The sequence below is a fragment of the Delphinus delphis genome, chromosome 1, assembly GCF_949987515.2.
Source record: "Delphinus delphis chromosome 1, mDelDel1.2, whole genome shotgun sequence".
NCBI classification, from domain to species: domain Eukaryota; kingdom Metazoa; phylum Chordata; class Mammalia; order Artiodactyla; family Delphinidae; genus Delphinus; species Delphinus delphis.
This window is the reverse complement of record NC_082683.1, coordinates 29,247,287-29,265,733: the sequence shown is the minus strand read 5'-3', so window position 1 is coordinate 29,265,733 and position 18,447 is coordinate 29,247,287. Positions and strand designations below refer to the sequence as shown.

At 52.6% G+C, this 18,447-nt stretch overlaps 1 protein-coding gene across 2 annotated transcripts in view; it reads left to right on the top strand.

Moving 5' to 3' along the window:
* GRIK3 (glutamate ionotropic receptor kainate type subunit 3) overlaps window positions 1–18,077 on the top strand; it is a 235,930-nt gene extending 217,853 nt beyond the window's left edge. The window contains exons 12-16 of one of the 2 annotated variants that reach the window (XM_060003821.1): window positions 651–769; window positions 3,138–3,355; window positions 14,080–14,302; window positions 14,814–15,064; window positions 17,883–18,077. In XM_060003821.1, the coding sequence (XP_059859804.1) occupies window positions 651–769; window positions 3,138–3,355; window positions 14,080–14,302; window positions 14,814–15,064; window positions 17,883–18,077 (1,006 nt within the window). Of the gene's footprint in view, window positions 1–650; window positions 770–3,137; window positions 3,356–14,079; window positions 14,303–14,813; window positions 15,392–17,882 lie in introns of those variants that run through there. The other variant, XM_060003812.1, reaches the window with a different exon arrangement.
* The last annotated feature ends 370 nt before the right edge of the window (window positions 18,078–18,447 follow it).

The following is an 18,447-nucleotide window of genomic DNA, read 5'->3' as shown; positions in this document are numbered from 1 at the left end:
GTGATATTTTTTTAGATATGGATCCTTCCAGACTCTATATGCGTTTATGTACAAAGGTACATAAATAGGTATGCAACAATGTCTTCAGGAATCTATTTATACAGATGTGATCATATTGTTCTTATTTTTATCACTTTTTGTAAAAAACCAAACAATATGTGTTGAAGATCTTTCCCTGTTGGTACATCTCCTCTAACAGCTGCGTGATATTTCAAAGTACGATCGTGGCAGAGTTTATTTAATCATTCCTCTATTGAAGGACATTTAGGTTGTTTCCAGTTTTTCGCTATTACAAATAATGCTTTGATAAACACCCTCACACACTTCTCTTTGTGCTCCTGTGGGAGTGTTTTTTGTAGGATGGATAATGAGTTGCAGAATTGCTAGGTTGAAGGGCATGTGCACTTTTAATTCTAAGAGATACTGCTGAATTACTTTTATCACCAGAAAAGGGCACTAACAATAAAGAATGAGAAGGAAAATGGCCCTGGTTTCCCATTCCCTGCCTTCCCAGCAGAACGGTGAGGGAATTGATGCTAAAGTTGTCGGCATATCACTGATTGCTAAACCGCCGGCTTGTGTGGCTTGGACACTCCTTCCCTCCCGTCTCCCCGTAGCCTCGCCTCATTGCCCCCCTCTTTCTGCTGCAGGTTCAGCCCTTATGAGTGGTATGATGCTCACCCCTGCAACCCTGGCTCTGAGGTGGTAGAAAATAACTTCACTCTGCTGAACAGCTTCTGGTTTGGAATGGGGTCCTTAATGCAGCAAGGTACGTGTGCCCTCCCCAGGCAGCCTCCTCTCCAGTGTCAGCAGAGCCAGCCCCATCCTCCAGGGCAGCCTCGGAACTGCCAAGCCCTCAGAAGGTTGGAGACACCTGGATGCTTAGGTGTGTGCCCTTTCCCAGGTCCCCAAGCTCCATCACTACTGTGGCTGGACCGGCTCAGGGTCTGAGGCTGAAGCGTATAAGCCACGCCCCCCCATGGCATGCAGGGCTCATCCCCAGCCCCTCCTGCTCCAGCTGCAATGGACATACAGCATCTTGTCTGCTGGGGCCAACCCCACCGATGGCCTCACCACCACAGAACCTGGCTGAGCAAAGTTGGGCTGAGCATGAGGGGAGGCTGGAGGCAGGGAGGCTGGGTGGGAGGCTATTGCAGGAATGAGATGATGATACCTGAGCCGAGGTAGTGGTCATGGGGCTGGAGGACAGAGATGGATTATGAAAACTTCAGAATGTAGCGGGAACTGGACTCTGGGGAGCCTGGTAGTCGAAAAGGGCATGTCTGAGGTGGGGACATTAGCCTCAGTGCATCAGAGCTGGTAAACACAGAAGGACGCCATTTTTTCTTACATCCTCTTGAGGGAAGGTTGGGATGCTGCACCTCCCCCCGGCTGGTAGCCCATCTTTTGGATCTGCACTTGCTCAAATATCTCAGAAAGCTGAGCACCTACAAGCAGCACAGTGCAGAAACACCAGGGGCTGGAGAGCAAGCACAGGGGGAGGGAACCCCAGCCAGGAAAGACCCCCAGAAGAACCCCACCCCCAAGCCCTGATGACCAGGAGCCAAGTGCTCATTGCCTCTGCTCATTACCTCTGCCTGGGTTAGGGACCCACAGGGGGACAGTGGGCAACAGGGGCACCAGGGAGGGAAGGAGATCCAAGGGGCAAAGAATGTCTCTGTCCCTCACTCATCTGTGTGTATCCTCTAGGCCCAGCTCAAACCCTGGTCCTCAGTAGATATATACTAGCAAATGCCAAAGGAATGAATGACTGATGTTATCTCAGTGTCTCCTGAGTCCCCACTACACGCCAAGCCCTGTGCTGGGCACTTGAACGAAGGACCCTGACCTGAGCGAACTCCCAGCCACGACAGAGGCCGGGTCAGGGGCCCAACAGAGCCTGGCAGAGCTCAGCAAGCAAACAAGTAAAATAAGTCATTCTCCCTTTGGGGGCAACTCTAGCCCCTTGCCTGGGGGAGGGCCAGGCAGATGAAGCTGGGGGTGGAGGCGGGGGCGTGGTCTCCAGCAGCTGGGAAGTGACAGGCAGCTTTACAGGGAAGTGCCTCTCTCCGTCCCCACCATTAATGAGTGTCCTGAAGCCTCACCTTGCTTCTTCATTCATCATCTTTGTTCACTGACAGTTGGGAAGGACCTGGAGACCCCTCAATGCAGTAATAGCTTCCCTTTCACCTCCTGCTGCTTATTCAAAGCACTGGCCCCTGATGTATTCCCCACAAGGTTTTGATTAGGAGGGAGAAAAATAGTTATGTATTTGAAAAACTCTCCCTTGAGTGACTGAGAAAAGAATTCATCCATATCAAAGCAGACGCTTTTCAGACGGCAGGGCCGAATGTTCTGGAAAGTTCACGAGTCACTTGCTATTTAAATCTCTTGAAAGCCACCTAGTTAATTACTTCAGTTAGAAGGTTTCAGCTAAATTGTGCTTTGCACGCAAGGTCGGGGAGGAGGAATGATCTATTTCGGCGAAGAGCTTCAAAAAAATGTTGATTTTTCTCCTCCTGCAAAGCATCCTATAGCAATCTTATATTTGTGTACCACTCGTATTTCCAACACAGTTCCTCCTCAAATTATATCATTACAGCAGCATTGTGGTATTTGCATGAGGCTGGGACAGAGGAAGGACGATGCTTTACAGAGTCCCAGAGAGGGAAGCTGTCTGGCACATGATCACACAGAGAACTAAGAGCTAAGAGCAGGACTCACTCAAGACTTCCAGGTGTTCAGAACCTGGGACCACACAGGTGGTTCACGGATAGGCATCAGAGGGTCTGACAAGCCTGGGAAATGTTGTGCATGTGTGTGTTTTTCTCGAGCGGTGGTTCTTAAATTTTAGCCTGCATCAGGATCACCTGGAGGGCTTATCAAAGCCCAGATTGTTGGGCCCCACCCCTAAGTTACTGGTTCATTAGGTCCTGGGGCGGGGCCTGAGAATGTGCATTTCTAACAAGTTCCCGGGTGATGCTGATGGTCCAGGAACTACACTTGGAGAACCACTGGTCTAGGGAAGAGGTCTCCGCTGTTACTAGGTTGTCAGTGGAGTCCGTGTCCCAGAGGACCAGAGCAACCCTGGTCTGGGCATCGTCAGGGACCACCAGTCTCCTCCTCCCTCCTCCCAGGGTCTGAGCTGATGCCCAAAGCCCTGTCCACGCGCATCATTGGTGGCATCTGGTGGTTCTTCACGCTGATCATCATCTCCTCCTATACGGCCAACCTGGCTGCCTTTCTGACCGTGGAGCGCATGGAATCGCCCATCGACTCTGCCGATGACCTGGCCAAGCAAACCAAAATCGAGTATGGGGCTGTCAAGGATGGGGCCACCATGACCTTCTTCAAGGTGAGACCTTCTCCCTCCCTTCACTATCCTTCCCTAACCACACAGAGCCAAAGGACCAGAAATCCCCAGGGCTCCACCCATCCCTGTTTGGGACCAGTTGACTTTGAGGAGCTGTAGTGATGTGGCCATCTGGGCTGGTCCCAGCACGAATCCTAGAAGTTTCCATACCTGGGACAAGCAGCATGAATATGCTGTGTTTCCTTAAATCATCAGAGGAGGACAGGTGGAGAGGAAAAGGGGGAAGGAGAAGCATGGCCCAGACACACACACAGGCCCTGGGGCCAGGGGGCTCCCTGCCCTCGGCTTTGCGTCTCAGCAGCCTCCACTTCCAAGAGGCTGGCCTGGGCTTGGGGTGAGCTCTCCGCCACTGAGAGAGCAGCAGGGGGAACATCCTCCAGGGAAGGAAGGAGGCTTAAAACTTGAACAAGCATTTACAAGCATTCCTTAGCATGTTACACTCGTGGAACGCTGGTGTCCGTGTAAAGCCCCTGTCAGCTGCTCAGGTTACTGCTCTCATGGGGGTCTGACTTTGCTGCACCCCCCTGTTTTGTAAAGCGTTGGCTTAGTTCCTTACTGTTTTTTCACCTTCTACTAGAGTAGCTGAGGGTTTAGGACACTGAATGACCCTGACCACCGATAGCTGTAAATGTTCTTCTGGAAATTAAAGTAATAATAATTATAGCTACCACCACTGAGAGCTCACAGTGGGCCAGGTGCTCCATGCTTGGTCTCATTTAATCTTCGTGATAAATCCCGTGGAGTAGGTACTGCAGTTGTTTCCACTTTACATGTGTGGAGACTAAGTCCTGGAGCATTAAGCGGGTTGTCCAAGGACTCACGGCTGAAGGAGCCCGAGGCTGGCCCAGGCCTGCCTTTCTCCAAAGCCCATGTTCTGAGCCACAGTTCTCAGACTTGAGTGTGTGTCCAAATCACCCGGAAGGCTTGGGGAACCCCCAGATTGCTGGGCCCCACCCCTGAAGTTACTGATTCAGTGGGTCCTGGGGGGCCTGAGAATGTGCATTTCTAATGAGTTCCCAGGTGAGGCTGAGACTGCTGGTGTAGGGCCCACCCTTTGAGGACCACTGCTCTAATGATTTCTCAGAAATGGTCAGGATCTGGGCATTCTGTGGCTATGGGTCCATTCATTCATGTATGTGTTTAGTAGTCAATCTGTCTGAAAGCCTGGGGGAGTTTGCTTTCCTCCGGGCCCTGGTTCCCCATCCCCCAGCCCTTGCCTCCTTCCAGGCTAAGCCTCTGAGTGATAGACTGAGCCTCCAATGGGGCCTGAGTAAGGACAGAAAGAAGGGGTTGGGTGGGAAAGCCTTCTACCTCCTGGGCATGGAGCCCCAGTAGCAACCCCCCACCCCGGCCTCCCCTGTGCCTCTTCTTAAGGGTAGAAGCAGCTGCTTAGTGAAGAGCGAAGAGAGAGGAAACAGACTCCGCTCCGGGATGTTGCCTCTGGCAAACTCGGTCTTCCTACAAGGTCACCACCATGTATTTAGAGTGTGGGGAAGATAAAGCATTGTCCTAAGCACGCTAGGGGCTTTCTGGGACCCGGTGTGTGTGTTCATGAGGGCGAGCAAGGATGTGAGTATGTGAATGCCTTCACGTGCGCGTGTAGCGGTATACGACGTGTGAAGGCACATTCATGTGTGTATGTGTGCACACGTGTGTCCATGCACCAGAGCCAGCCTGTCTGGGTGCTTGTGTGTCTTTATGCTTGGACATGTGTGTCTGCATATATGTACTGACCAGCATATGTGTGCATGTGTCTCTGTGATCTGGGCATGTGGAGATGTGCCTATGATTGTTTACAGGTGTGTGCCAGTGTCTACGTGGATACGTAGGTGGAACATGCACGCGTGTCTGTCTGCTTAAATGTCCCAACAGGTGTGCTTAGATAAGTGTGAGTGGGGGGATGGGCGTGTGTGTGTGTGTGTGTGTGCGCGCGTGTGCTGCGCCTGCTTCTGCCTGTCCGCAGGCTATGGCCCAGCCCTTTGTGCTAGAGCATTCCTCATGCATTACAGATGAGCCCGTCTCTAAGCAGGGCTCCCAATCAAAGGGAAGCAGCATAAATAAGCCCAGTGCAGGCTCATTGCCACTGATTGGATGCCCTTGCCTCCCTCCATGCTAAGATGCTCAGATTGGCTTCCAAGAGCCTGGTCCCTGCTCCCCACCGAGCTGCTGTCCTCGGCATCAAGCAGCACCTCCCGCAGCCCGATCCACCCTCACCCACCTTCCCTGCCAATGGTGCAGTGAGGAGGGCAGGGGAGGGACACAGATGCTGCCACCCAGCTGGGATGCTGGGGCTTAAGGGCCCAGGCTCGCAAGGGCCTTTGGCCAGAAACAGCAACTCCACATCCCCCTGCAGAACCAACTCCCCTTCCTTGCCCTCCTGATCACCAGTGAATTCCGCTTGCTCTCTGGCCACTTTCTCTCCTGCTTTAGTTCAAATGAAAGCCCTCTTGCCTAGGCTCCCTTCCATCGGCGGCAGCAGTGGGACTGTTATGTAGGCAGAGAGGAACCTGAGTGTGGATGCATTATCCCCACCTCAGATGATGAGCTAGAAGAAAAGACCCTCCTAGAAGGTCCCTGGACAAACTTTCTTCCTCCCTGCCCCACCCCCAGCCCACCCTCCTTAGTCATACCTCCCTCCTCAAGCCCTCCCCCTTCCCCACCCCTGCACTGGGCCTGGGGGTAGCCTCCTTATGGTCACTTTCAAGTTAGAGCTGGAAGGAAACCTGAGTTTAACCTAGAGAAACAGAGGTCCAGAGGGGCTGGGTGAGTTGCGGGTGATCAAACAGCAGATCAAGGATCAATGGAGCCGGATGTACAGTCAGATACTTTGTTTGCACACACACTGCCCTCTCCCGCAGCCACTCCAGGGTCTTCTCCTGGAGGGATGGTCCTCTCTCCCACCCATGAGTGTATACGGCAAGACTGGCACTAGGGTTGAACAGGAATCAGCTCCAGAGGTTGCCATAGGATGTCTAGGAGACATTGGCAAAGTCAAAACTATAGTAACGTTTATTGAGCACTTACTGTGTGCCAGGCAATGTTCCAAGTACTTTACCTGTATTCGCTCCTATCATCCTCATAACATCCCTAGAAGGTTGAGACTATTATTATCACCTCTAACACATGATGAAAGGAAGGCTCAGAAAGTAACCTGAGTTCATATTTCTTGCCTAATGTCACACAGCTGGTGAAATGCAGCGCTGGGATTGGAATCCAAGTAGTCTGGCTCTAATGCCTGTGCTCTTTGTCTCCGTGTCCATATTGTTTCTCTAAAGAGCCAGCCACAGTCCAGGAGTTCCTTGGGGAAGAGTGAAGCCGTATCCCCAGCCTAGAACCATCCTGGCACATCGTAGTTGCTTAAATAATCACGTTGAGTGGATGCCGTTGTCGAATTAAAGGATGGAATTAAAAGACAGCAGAGGCCAAGTAAAGCAAATACAGGAGACCATGCTGAGGACAGGAACCCAGCAGGTAGCACCCCTGAAGGTTCCAGAGCACAGGGCAAATGAACTTCATTTCTGCAGTTAGCATGTTTCCTGGTTAAGCTGCAAACTGTCTTAAAAAGCCCCCCTGGCTGAGAGTAGCACTCGAGGGAGAGAGCCCATTCCCATCCAAAGATGACAACAGCAGGAAGCGAGACGCTGGTCTCTCGGGGGGCTCCAGACCCCTCGCTCCCCCACTCTGTAGCCTGGGAGACGCGTGGCTAGTGGCAGCCCATCATTCCAGAGGAAATTTCATTTGAAGAGTTGTCAGGGAGCAGCAAACATCACAAACAATGTCTCCCGTGTTGTCCTCCCTCCGTCTTGGAAGATAAAAATTAATTAGGAGAAGAAAAAGGAGGCCTTTGAAAGTGTTGTTTGGCTGTAAAAATATGTAGGCAAATGGAAAGGAGGACGTTGGGAAAGCGTGTTCTTGGCGGGGAGGGCTGGGCAACTTTGAAGGCAGAGGATGTCAGAAGACAGCTTCTCCAAGGATTTAGCCCTCTTTGGTGTTGCGGTGGGAGAGACACATCACACGTGGGAGGGACTGTGTGTGAGTGACAGCCACTTAGGAAAGAGATAGAGCTGGGGACCAAGAGTTCCAGGCTCCCCAGGTCCCTGGCACCGTCAAGCCCCACCCCTTGCACAGCTTTGCCCCATCCTAGCAACTGAGCCTGGAAGGTGCCTGGAGAGGCCATCCAGTCTATCTCCCTACCTTCCAGCTGCTCAGCAGACTCTTCCCTGGGCTGGAAGGCTCAGGAGGGTGCTCCCAAGCTCAGCTCCCAGTTTCTCCTGACCTGTCTGCTGGCCTCTCTGATAGAGCCTTAGCCCTGCTTTCAAGCAGAAGCAGGATAGGAGGACAGAAATGCAGTGACCAGGCAGAATTCATTGTGGTGCAGCCTGGCGCAGTCTCAGAGTCAGACAGACCAGGACTTGAGTCTTGGCTGTTGTCTGTGCTGGGTGACCTTGGATAAGTCACTTCACTTCTCTGAGCCTCAATTTGCTCACCTGGATGACATGGATACTGATTCCCACCATTCAGCAATTAGCAAGGAGATTCAATCAGCCACTGTATACACAGTGGTTAGGCCAGTGCTAGGCACACAGCACATTGAAGGCAAAGGCTTTCTCCTCTGGATGCCCCTCTGTTTGGCTGACCCAGAAGATGGGCAAGTTGGCTGGCCCCTTTTCTCCTTTTGCCATGTAGTCCCCTCCTGAGGCAAGGGTTTAACTGCAGTCCCATGGAGAAGCTCCAGCCAGTGGACACCTGGAGAACCTCTCTTCTTCCAGGTCCCTCCAGATTGGGCCTGGGGGCTTTGTGGAGGATATTGGTGCCTCTATCACAGGATGGCTGTCTACCCCTGCACAGAGCTAAACACTTCAGGGGGAGCCCAGAGGTCCTCAGAATAGAAGAGACCCAGAGCAGGCAGGCAGAAGGCAGCAAAAGGGGCAGGGGAGGCCTGGGGATGATGGGAAGTTATTGAAAACGACTCAGTTACTGATGACCTCTCTGTGCCTCGGTTTTCTCACCTATGAAATGGGTATAATAATAGTATATACACACACACACACACACACACACACACACACACCCCTTGTAGAGGTGATTATTGAGATGATTAAATGGGATAATTTATATAGAAAACTTAGAACCATACCTGACACAGAGAATGCATACAATAAATGTTAACTATTTTTATTGTATATTCTTGGTGATACACAGCCCTGTTTAGCTCACAGATACGATTTTGGGGGGCAGCACATTTCATATATATATATATATATATATATATATATATATTTTTTTTTTTTTTTTTTTTTTTTTTGTGGTATGTGGGCCTCTCACTGCTGTGGCCTCTCCCCTTGCAGAGCACAGGCTCTGGACACGCAGGCTCAGTGGCCATGGCTCACAGGCCCAGCCGCTCTGTGCATGTGGGATCTTCCCGGACCGGGGCACAAACCCGTGTCCCCTGCATCGGTAGGCGGACACTCAACCACTGCGCCACCAGGGAAGCCCTCTTATATATTTTTAATTAGTGGCCAGCATTTTAAAATGGGGAGATTTTTGCATTTAAAAAATTCACATATCCAGCTTCTCGAAAATGTGAAAGATGAAGGGGCATCACTGAGCTGGCTCTCCCGAAGAGAGATTGTCAGGTGCCAAGAGGTGGCGGCCATCTCCAGCTTATCAGAACTCCACTCAGCAGTCTTTACTTATTTACAGTACTCTGCCTGGCCCGTCTCAGCACTGGAATTTTCTGCCACTGAGTACTGTGTCATTTAGTTTCTATAGAAACTCTGCACTCTAGAAATTATTATCCCCAATTTCTAGATGAGAAAACTGAGCCTTAAAGAGAATAAGGAGGCTTGAAGACAGAGAATGACGCTGGCCACTTATCAGGCACTGCCTAGGAACCTGGCTCTGGGCTAAGCTGATTCCCATTTTACACATGTGGAAAATGAGGCTCAGAGATGTGACATCACTTCCTGTGGTCACAGAAGGAGCTGGCATTTGAACCCAGCTAGGTGTGACACCAGAGTCCATGCAGTGGAGCCGACCCCTCCCACCACCTCCATCCCCAGCCTGTAGCCCTCGCCTCCTGACTCCCCTCTGCAAGGGTCAGCCTGCAGCCCTCACCTCCTAACTCCCCCTTCAGGGGCCAGCCTGCAGCCCCCGCACAGGCAAGCCTCAGGGGCACATGCAGACAGCAGAGGCAGCTGCTGGGCCAGAGGGTCAGCAAGTCTGCCCTGGCGAAGTGGGCAGAGGCAGGGAGCCTCCTGGTCCCCATGAAAATAACCCAAGAGACATGATTAACTGCTCGGGTACGTGGATCCAATAAGGCCAAAGACTCCACATCCAGGGATAAGAAAGCCAGTTAATCTGGAAAAAGGTCTCTTTTCCAGTATGGAAAATACTCAAGGTCTCACATGGAATCACATTGCCTCCCCACACACATTCCCTGAGATTCAGCTCTCTTTGGAATTGATATATATTTTTATACATATATATATATACCTATATACATTTTCTTGTGCAGAAATGTTAAATTCTCAAGATTAAATATCTTCAGTGGGGGAAAATCAATTTACTTCTTTGAGGAGGCTAGAATTGAAAGTCGTGAGTCTGAAACTTACTTTCTTGCCAAATTCACTGATAAAAAAATCCTCTCCGTCCTGGCATGTCGCCCTGTATCGGCTGCTCCAAGCGATTCCATTAATTGATTTGGGTGACTGGCCCTGAAGCAATGCTTATTAAGGTTCCCACTGGAGCTGGGACAGGGAGGATGGCATTAGAGTCGTAGGTACGTGAGACTCCATTCCTTGGGGTGGTAAGTAACTCAGGCCAGTGACGGAACTCAGGCATCTTGTGACGAGGCCCAGGAAGATAGGAGAGGGGACTGAGATTCCAGGAGGGGCCCTGGCTGTATCCCTCCCTGCCTCAGAGGTGCACAGGGAAGCTTTTCAGGGATGTTCTCAGAATCACAGAATCACTCAAGGACAGAACCTAAGGGGAATCAGAAACTATCAGTGGGTTTTGTTGAAAATGGGGATCCCAAGATATGAGACAAACACAGGGGCCACCTTTCTAGGGAAGAAGATTTCAGACCCATCTGCCTAAAGGTGAAGAAGGTAATGAATTAGTTGACACTGGAGCTGGGAGAGCAGAACCTCTTGAAATCAGCATCACAGCCAGCTTCCCGCCTTATCGTCACTTTTCATCTTAACTGGCCCAAGCTTTCTGGTGTCTTTACCCATCTTCCCCATTCCATTCCTTCACCTGCTTCAGGCTTTCATGTGTCTCTCCTCAAAGCCCATCAGCCTCAATACCAGCCTCTCCCTCGCCAGCCTCCAGTGGAAATTTCTATCTCCATTTATGATGGGGTGTTACTGGGAAGAGCATATATTTTGATGTCAGGCATGCCTATGTATAGAAGGAATGGGGTGTTGGGGAGAGGATGCAGGGAGGCGTTTGCAGAAAGAGGAGAAGTTCTCATCCTCTTCTGAGACAGAAGGAGTGGGACAGGGCTCCCTGTGTGGTTCATTTTCAAGTTACTGATGGCTGGTTGTGTCGGAGAATGAGTGGGTAAGATGGGTGAGATGTAAGGATGGATGGATAAGTAAAAGGCTGGGTGGATAGTTGGATAGTTAGTTGAATGAATTAGTGTGTAGATAGTGTGTGAGTGAAGGGGTGAGAACATGAACATGATGAATGAGAGGATGGGTGGGTGGATGGATAGGTAGATGGATGGCTGGATAGATGGATGGATGCATGCCTGCATGCATTAGGAGATGTAAAAGGAGCCCTGATGGCCTCCTACACTCCTAATTCCCACCTCTAGTAGAAGAAGGAGAATTTGGAAAGCAGGAGAGACTGGGATGGAAAAGGAGCTGAGGTGCTGAAACCACTGATTGGAGAATAGTATTTGGTTACAATAACCAAGAGAGCAGAGTGTCTGAGGCCATGTGTCCCTGCCAAGCAGTGATGATTGGACTTGGATAACCTGATTAGAAGGAGAGTTGGAACTGGTCATCTGAAAAAGCAACGATCTTGGGAATAAAAGTAGCTTGCGTCAGTATGTGTGTAAGAGAGTGTATCAGTTACCTATAGCTGCATAACAAATTACCGCAAACTTAGTGTCTTAAAACAACAACATTATGACCTCACAGCCTGTGGGTCAGGAATCAGCTTGGCATAGCTGGGTCCTCTGTGCAGGGCCTCTCACAGGCTGGGATCAGGGTGCTGGCTAACACTGTGGTCATCTCCAGGCTCCACTTCTAAGCTCACTCACGTGGTGGTTGGCAGCATTCAGTTCCCCCTGGGCTGTTGGGCAGAGGGTTTCCATCTCCACTGACTGTCGTCTGGAGGCTGCCCTCTGTTCCTTGCTATGTGGGCCTCTCCATGGGGCAGCTCACAGCATGGCAGCCAGCTTCCATCAGAGCAGCAAGCCAGAGGAGCCAGAGAGAGCAGAAGCAAGACAGAAGTCACAGTCTCTTGTAACCTAATCTCAGGCATGACATCCCATCACTCCTGGGGGCGGGGGTTAAAAGCAAGTCACTGAGCCCAGCCCACACTCAAGGGTAAGGGATCACACCAGGGCATGAATCCCAGGGATGGGGATAATTGGAGCCAGTTCAAAGCTTCCGACTGTAGAGAATCAGGGTGGGAAAAGTAGCAGAGTGAGAATGGACCCAAGGGAGAAACTGGAGAAGGCAGTCTGGATATCAGAAATTATCTAGAAAATAAGAAATGTCTGGAGAGTTGGAAGAGCTGGACATCAGGAATGTTCTTAAGGGCAAGAGTAGCTAAGTGGGGACGGGGGGAGAATCTGGGAGCCATGGGAGGATGGAATAGCCGGGGAGCAGGAATAGCTGATAGTGGGACAGGCTGAGGACGGCAGGAGCGGGCGGCAGCCAGCTTGCTGCTCCGATGGAACCCACTGAGGGCTCTGGGCATCTGAGCCCTTCCAGGCCTTCAGCTTCGGGGCAGATAAATTTGCAGGAGGGGAGTGGCTGCTCGTCTATGAAGGCGCCCTCAGGCCCTGTGCCCAAAGGGGGCATCCCTGGCACTCAAGAGATTCGGGGCTCAGGTGGAATCTCGAGTGGGGTGCTGCCTGCTGCTCCGGGGCTCCCTCCTCCCCGAGGCGTGCTTGGGTCTCCAGGAGCCAGTCTTGGAGGGGACAGCCCTTAGCGCTAGGAAACACCTGGAGAGGAGAAGGTCCACTTTCCTCCCAGCCCCCTCCCCCCGCCACTCCTGGCAGTCACAGCTTCTCCCCCCGCCCGCAGCCCCGCGCCAGCCTGTTTGAGCACACCCATGTCATCACGCACACTGGAGCTGGGCCGGGTACCAGTCAGACAGGCTGACATCACAAACAGGCACAGCCAGACTTGGAAACAGCCAGGGACAATGAGGCCTGCAGAGCCACCTGTTCCCCTGGGATCAGCAGAGGCAAGGCTGATCCCTGCTGGGAGCAGGCAGCCGGCAGGCACTAAGTTCCCAAGAAATCTCATGAGTGCACGCACCCAGGTCTGCCCAGTCTCCCCAGGCAGCAAGCAACATGGAACCTTGGCCCCCTCTCCTGGCCCCAGGCCCTCTCTGGGTCTCCCCAGCCAGGCGGGGCACGCGCAGCAGCCCACCCACCAGGCCTGATCTTAGGGATGCTGGTTCCGTATTCATGGAGCAGCGTCCTGCCCAGGATGCTCTGGAACGAGAGGCTGAGGGGGTCTGTGGACCACCTGCTCTGACTGCCCCCACTCTTCTCCCCTCTCTGCAATTCTCACCCTGCTTCTCTTTTTTTTTTTTTTTTTGCGGTACGCGGGCCTCTCACTGTCGTGGCCTCTCCCGTTGCGGAGCACAGGCTCCGGACGCGCAGGCTCAGCGGCCATGGCTCACGGGCCCAGCCGCTCCGCGTCATGTGGCATCTTCCCAGACCGGGGCACGAACCCGCATCCCCTGCATCGGCAGGCGGACTCTCAACCGCTGCGCCACCAGGGAAGCCCCCTGCTTCTCTTTTACTGTTTTGAAGAACAGACAGGAGCACTTGCCTCAGACAAATCTTCCCCTGGAGCATGGTACATAGAGCGACCTGCTTGAAGTGGGAGTGGGAGGCCCAGAATCCACCGAGCTTTGCCCTCATCAGCCCCTGCCCCTCCCCCCACCTTCACAGTGGCTTCTGCGAGGCAGTGCAGCTCTATGGTTAGGAGCATGGGCTGTGGAGCCAGATGGCCTGGGTTAGAAGCTGGTTTTGCCACTTTGTGTCTGAGTAAATTAGGCAAATTGAGGCACAGGTAAACTCAATTTTCTCATCTGTAAAATGGGGCTAATGACAGTACCTGCCCCCTATGATTGCTGGGAAGAATCCGTGAGTTAATGCAGGCAAAGCACTTAGAGCGGGACCTGCACGTGTTTAATTGTTCAATAAATCTTAGAGAGAGAAAATTAATTTTTAAAAGAACAGCCTGAAACATACTCGTGCCGTGGCCAAGAGCCAAGTGCTTTCGGGTAGGTTGGCTCGACTCAGGTTTATGACTCAGCAGCTGTGCGTTTGGGGACCTATCCGCCCAGGCCCTCAGTTTCCACATCTGCGCAGTGGGTCGCACTCCCTCGCTCTGAGGACTGTGCACGAAGTTCAGTGACCCGGGCCCCGCTAAGGGGTGAGCTGCACTTGATCCCTGTGTGCTCAGTACCTCTGTGTGCATCACCACCCCTCATCCCTCCCCACGGCCCAGAAATCCAAGATCTCCACTTTCGAGAAGATGTGGGCCTTCATGAGCAGTAAGCCCTCGGCGCTGGTGAAGAACAACGAGGAGGGCGTGCAGCGGGCGCTGACAGCCGACTACGCGCTGCTCATGGAGTCCACCACCATCGAGTACATCACCCAGAGGAACTGCAACCTCACCCAGATCGGGGGCCTCATCGACTCCAAGGGCTACGGCATTGGCACGCCCATGGGTGAGCGTGGGGCTGCAGGCGGGAGGGTGGCGGGTGACAAAGGGTGAGCGAAACCGCCGCATCCACTCGTGCGCACACACGGCCCCCTGCTCCCTCTCCCAGGTCACCCCACTGAGCCTTAAAACCCCACTGGGCTGTTTCCTCAGCCCAGAAACAGAAAGGTAGAGACACAAGCCTTGTGAGGTCAGGCCTGGCCTGAGCAGAGGAGACCTGGGCAGGCACAAAGGTGGGGGGTCAATTCAGAGGTCACGCCTCCTCTCCCTGACCTCACCCCTGCTGATGCTGCCCAGATGCTCTGCAGGCCTATGGAGACTCTGCACCCCAAATCAGGACCCTTCCACCCAGACACCATAGGTGGATTTCAAGAGGGGCCTCCTGGCACTAGGGTCCCCCTTTGGGTGAGCGTACTGAGAGGCCCAGCGGTGGTGTCTGGCACCCACCAGGGTACTGACAGGGGCGCACAGGTGGACTGAAGGCTGCTGACAGCCAGGTTCCTCTCTCCCCCGCTCAGGCTCCCCATACCGGGACAAGATCACCATCGCCATCCTGCAGCTGCAGGAGGAGGACAAGCTGCACGTCCTGAAGGAGAAGTGGTGGCGGGGCAGCGGGTGTCCCGAGGAGGAAAACAAAGAGGCCAGCGCCCTGGGCATCCAGAAGATCGGGGGCATCTTCATCGTCCTGGCCGCCGGGCTGGTCCTGTCTGTGCTGGTGGCTGTGGGCGAGTTTGTATATAAGCTCCGCAAGACAGCAGAGCGAGAGCAGGTAAGCCCCCAGGAGCTGGGGCCTGCGCGGGGAAGGGAAGGAGACGGAACGGGGTCTGCGCTGGTTTCTAACCCCCTATGTGCCAGGTGCAAGGTGGTGTCTGATCCCATCCCCACCGTAGCCCACTCTGAATCCAGTCCACCAGGAAGCCCTGCCAGCCCCACCTCTGCACTGACTCCGAGCATGTTTTCCCCTCAGTGTAGCTCCACACCAGGCCACACCCATCCTGTCCAGCTGGATCATGCACCAGCCTCCAGTCTGGCCTTCCTGCCTCCACTTTTCCTCTCGATCAGCTGCTCTCCATACAGCAGCCAGCGCCCTGTTTAAAACTTAATTCAAACCGTGTCATTCCCTTGCATAAACCCCTCCAGGGTAATTGTCGAAGCTTCGTGATGCTTACATAGGGGATTCATTATACTCTTCTCTCCACTTCTGCATATATTTGGAAATTTCCATAATCAAAAGTTTAACCAAAATAAATAAATAAATAAAGAGATAGGAGGGCCGGCCCAAGCTTGCTAGGTTCAACCTGTCTGATTAATTCATCAACTGTGGTTAGGTAGTGGTTCTGGGTCCCAGTAGCAAATCGGAATCACAGGGAGAAAGTGTTTTAAGTGCTAATACCCTGGCCTCACTCCCGGAGACTGTGTTTTAATTGGCCTGTGGTAGAGCCTGGAATAGGCTTCTTAAAGTGTACGGCATGATTCAAATGTGCACCTTGAGTTGAAGGCTACTGGGCTGCGGGGAAGCTCCTCTCACAGCAAAGTTCAAAGGGATTCAGGGCAACTGTGGAAGGAGATTGCAGTTAAGTCATATGTATAAGATGCTCTTACCCATCCATCCAAAATTAAATGGAGTCCTTTATAATCAGGAAGCTGGAGTTAGCAAAGAGGAGGGGCAAAGATAATTCTCGGTGTTCAAGTTCACATGGGTATAAGAAAAGGGACATGTTCCCATATTGCTGGGGGGAGTCCAAGAGGGTAAGTTTCTGGAAGGTAACTTTGTAGTATGGCCAGAGTCTTTATTAAAAAGTGGCCATGCTTTTGACCAATTTCTGTTTTTTTGTTTTTTTTGTTTTTTTTTTTGCGGCACGCGGGCCTCTCACTGCTGTGGCCTCTCCCGTTGCGGAGCACAGGCTCTGGACGCGCAGGCTCAGCAGCCATGGCTCACGGGCCCAGCCGCTCCACGGCATGTGGGATCCTCCCGGACCAGGGCACGAACCCGTGTCCCCTGCCTCGGCAGGCGGACTCTCAACCACTGCGCCACCAGGGAAGCCCCAGTTTCTACTTTTAGAAATGCACCCAATGGAAGTGGCCAAGGACATGTGCAATTTTATTGACAAGGTTGTTTGTTGAAGTGTTAACTATAATGTGAAAAAAACCTAAATGTCCAATAATAGGGAATGGTTTAAAAAATTATGATACATCTAAAAATAACAATCAAATTCTTTGGGTTCCATTAGAATTACATTACAATTGGAATGAGCTCCAAATTCCACCGAAAAGCCTATGAGATCTGGTCCTTGCCCACGTCTCCAACCTCCTCCTTCCCACCCTCCCCCCTCACTTACTCTGCTCCATACACACTGGCCACATTTTTAGTCCTTAACCAAGCACATTTCTGCCTCAGGGCCTTTGCACATGCTGTTCCATCTACCTGAAATGCTCTTCCCCCAGAGCTCCATATTCTTAGAGTCTTTTGGTCATTCAGCTGAAGCTCAAGTGGTCTTCCCCACCTATCCCCCCTCCCCACCCCACTCTATCCCATTTCACTGCTTTATTCTCTTAATAATAGTTATCCCTCTCTGAAATTATTTGTTCACAAGTTTATTATCTATTTCTGTCCCATCATTAGACCATGGGCTCCTAGACCATGGGCTAGGACCTTATCTGTCTTTTTCACTGCTGTGTGCCTAACACCTGGAACAGTGCTTGGCACAGAGTGGGTCTCAGTAAATAGTCTCAGAAGCAAGAAAGGGAGGCGAGGAGGGACGATGTCTGCATTTAGTAGGGAAGAAAGGGGACACTTGGCAAGGTCACACAGCTGGTAAGAGGCAGGGACAGAATTCAAAGCCAGGTCCCCCTTCCCCTTCACCACACAGCCTACCTACAAACTGTCTCAGTGCTGATGCCCGGACCTCCCAGCCCCACTGCCTTCTCGACAAGCTGCAGGACAACCTCTGGCAGCTGGTCTCATAGGAGCCACTGTCATCAGATACCTGTGGGCAGTGCTGCACTTGAGCTGTCCCTCTTGGATATCCACAGGGACCCAGGCCAGAAGAGGCCGCTGCCACCCACAGCCCTACAGGGACCTGCCTCCCAGTTGAGAAATATGTACTGAACTTCCCTGAGTGGGAGCGCGGTGACCCTCCCCTCAGTTGGAAGCCCTTCCAGCAAGGTTACCCATATATTCATCAAATGTTTCTTAAGCACTGACTCTGAGCCAGGCCTAAAGCTGGGGGCCGGGCTCATAGGGATGAAACTGCCTGGTTCCTGCCTTCAGAAGCTAGTGGAGAAAGGTCAGGCGGGTACATTCCTCCAACATGAATGTGCATGCCAGTCAGAGCCACAGTTGGCTCATCCGTAACATGGGGCTAAGATGATACCACCTTAGACTCCAGACAAGGACGTGACGTTCTGTAGGCTGCTACTCAAGATAATCACCTTACACGGGGCAGGAGGCAGGTGGGGTAAATGTGTGAGGGAGACCTGGTAGCTTCAGCACAGGCTCTGGGAGGAAGGGGGGGACTTGGCTGGAGTTGCAGGGTCGGGCCTCACCCATGTGCCCCTTGCCCTCCCACCCCGTACCCCCACCCCAGCGTTCCTTCTGCAGTACCATGGCCGACGAGATCCGCTTCTCCCTTACCTGCCAGCGTCGGGTCAAGCACAAGCCGCAGCCTCCCATGATGGTCAAGACCGACGCCGTCATCAACATGCACACGTTCAACGATCGCCGGCTTCCAGGCAAGGACAGCATGACCTGCAGCACATCATTGGCCCCCGTGTTCCCCTAGGCACAGGTGGGGCGGGGACCACAGGCCTGCAGGCAGGGCGGAGGAGAGCAAAGGACACTGGAAGGAACATCCCCAGTCCCCATAGTGGGCTTGGGGACCAGAGCTGCTGCCTGCCTGTTGGGCCAGGAGTCCTCTGCCCTTACCTACTAGGAAACCAGCAGGCCCCCAGGCCAGCTGCTCGGGCTTCACCCTCCTCTTGTTTCTTCTATGGGTTTCTAAAGCTGCCAGCCAAGACAGCCAAGGCCAAAGGAAGCACATGCCTCTCTCAGGCCAAACTCATCTGCCCCTCGACTCTCTTCTCCAGTCAGAAGTTTCTACCATGGCCCTGCAGGGGCCAAAGAAAATGGGAAACAGCTCTTCTATTGCCACT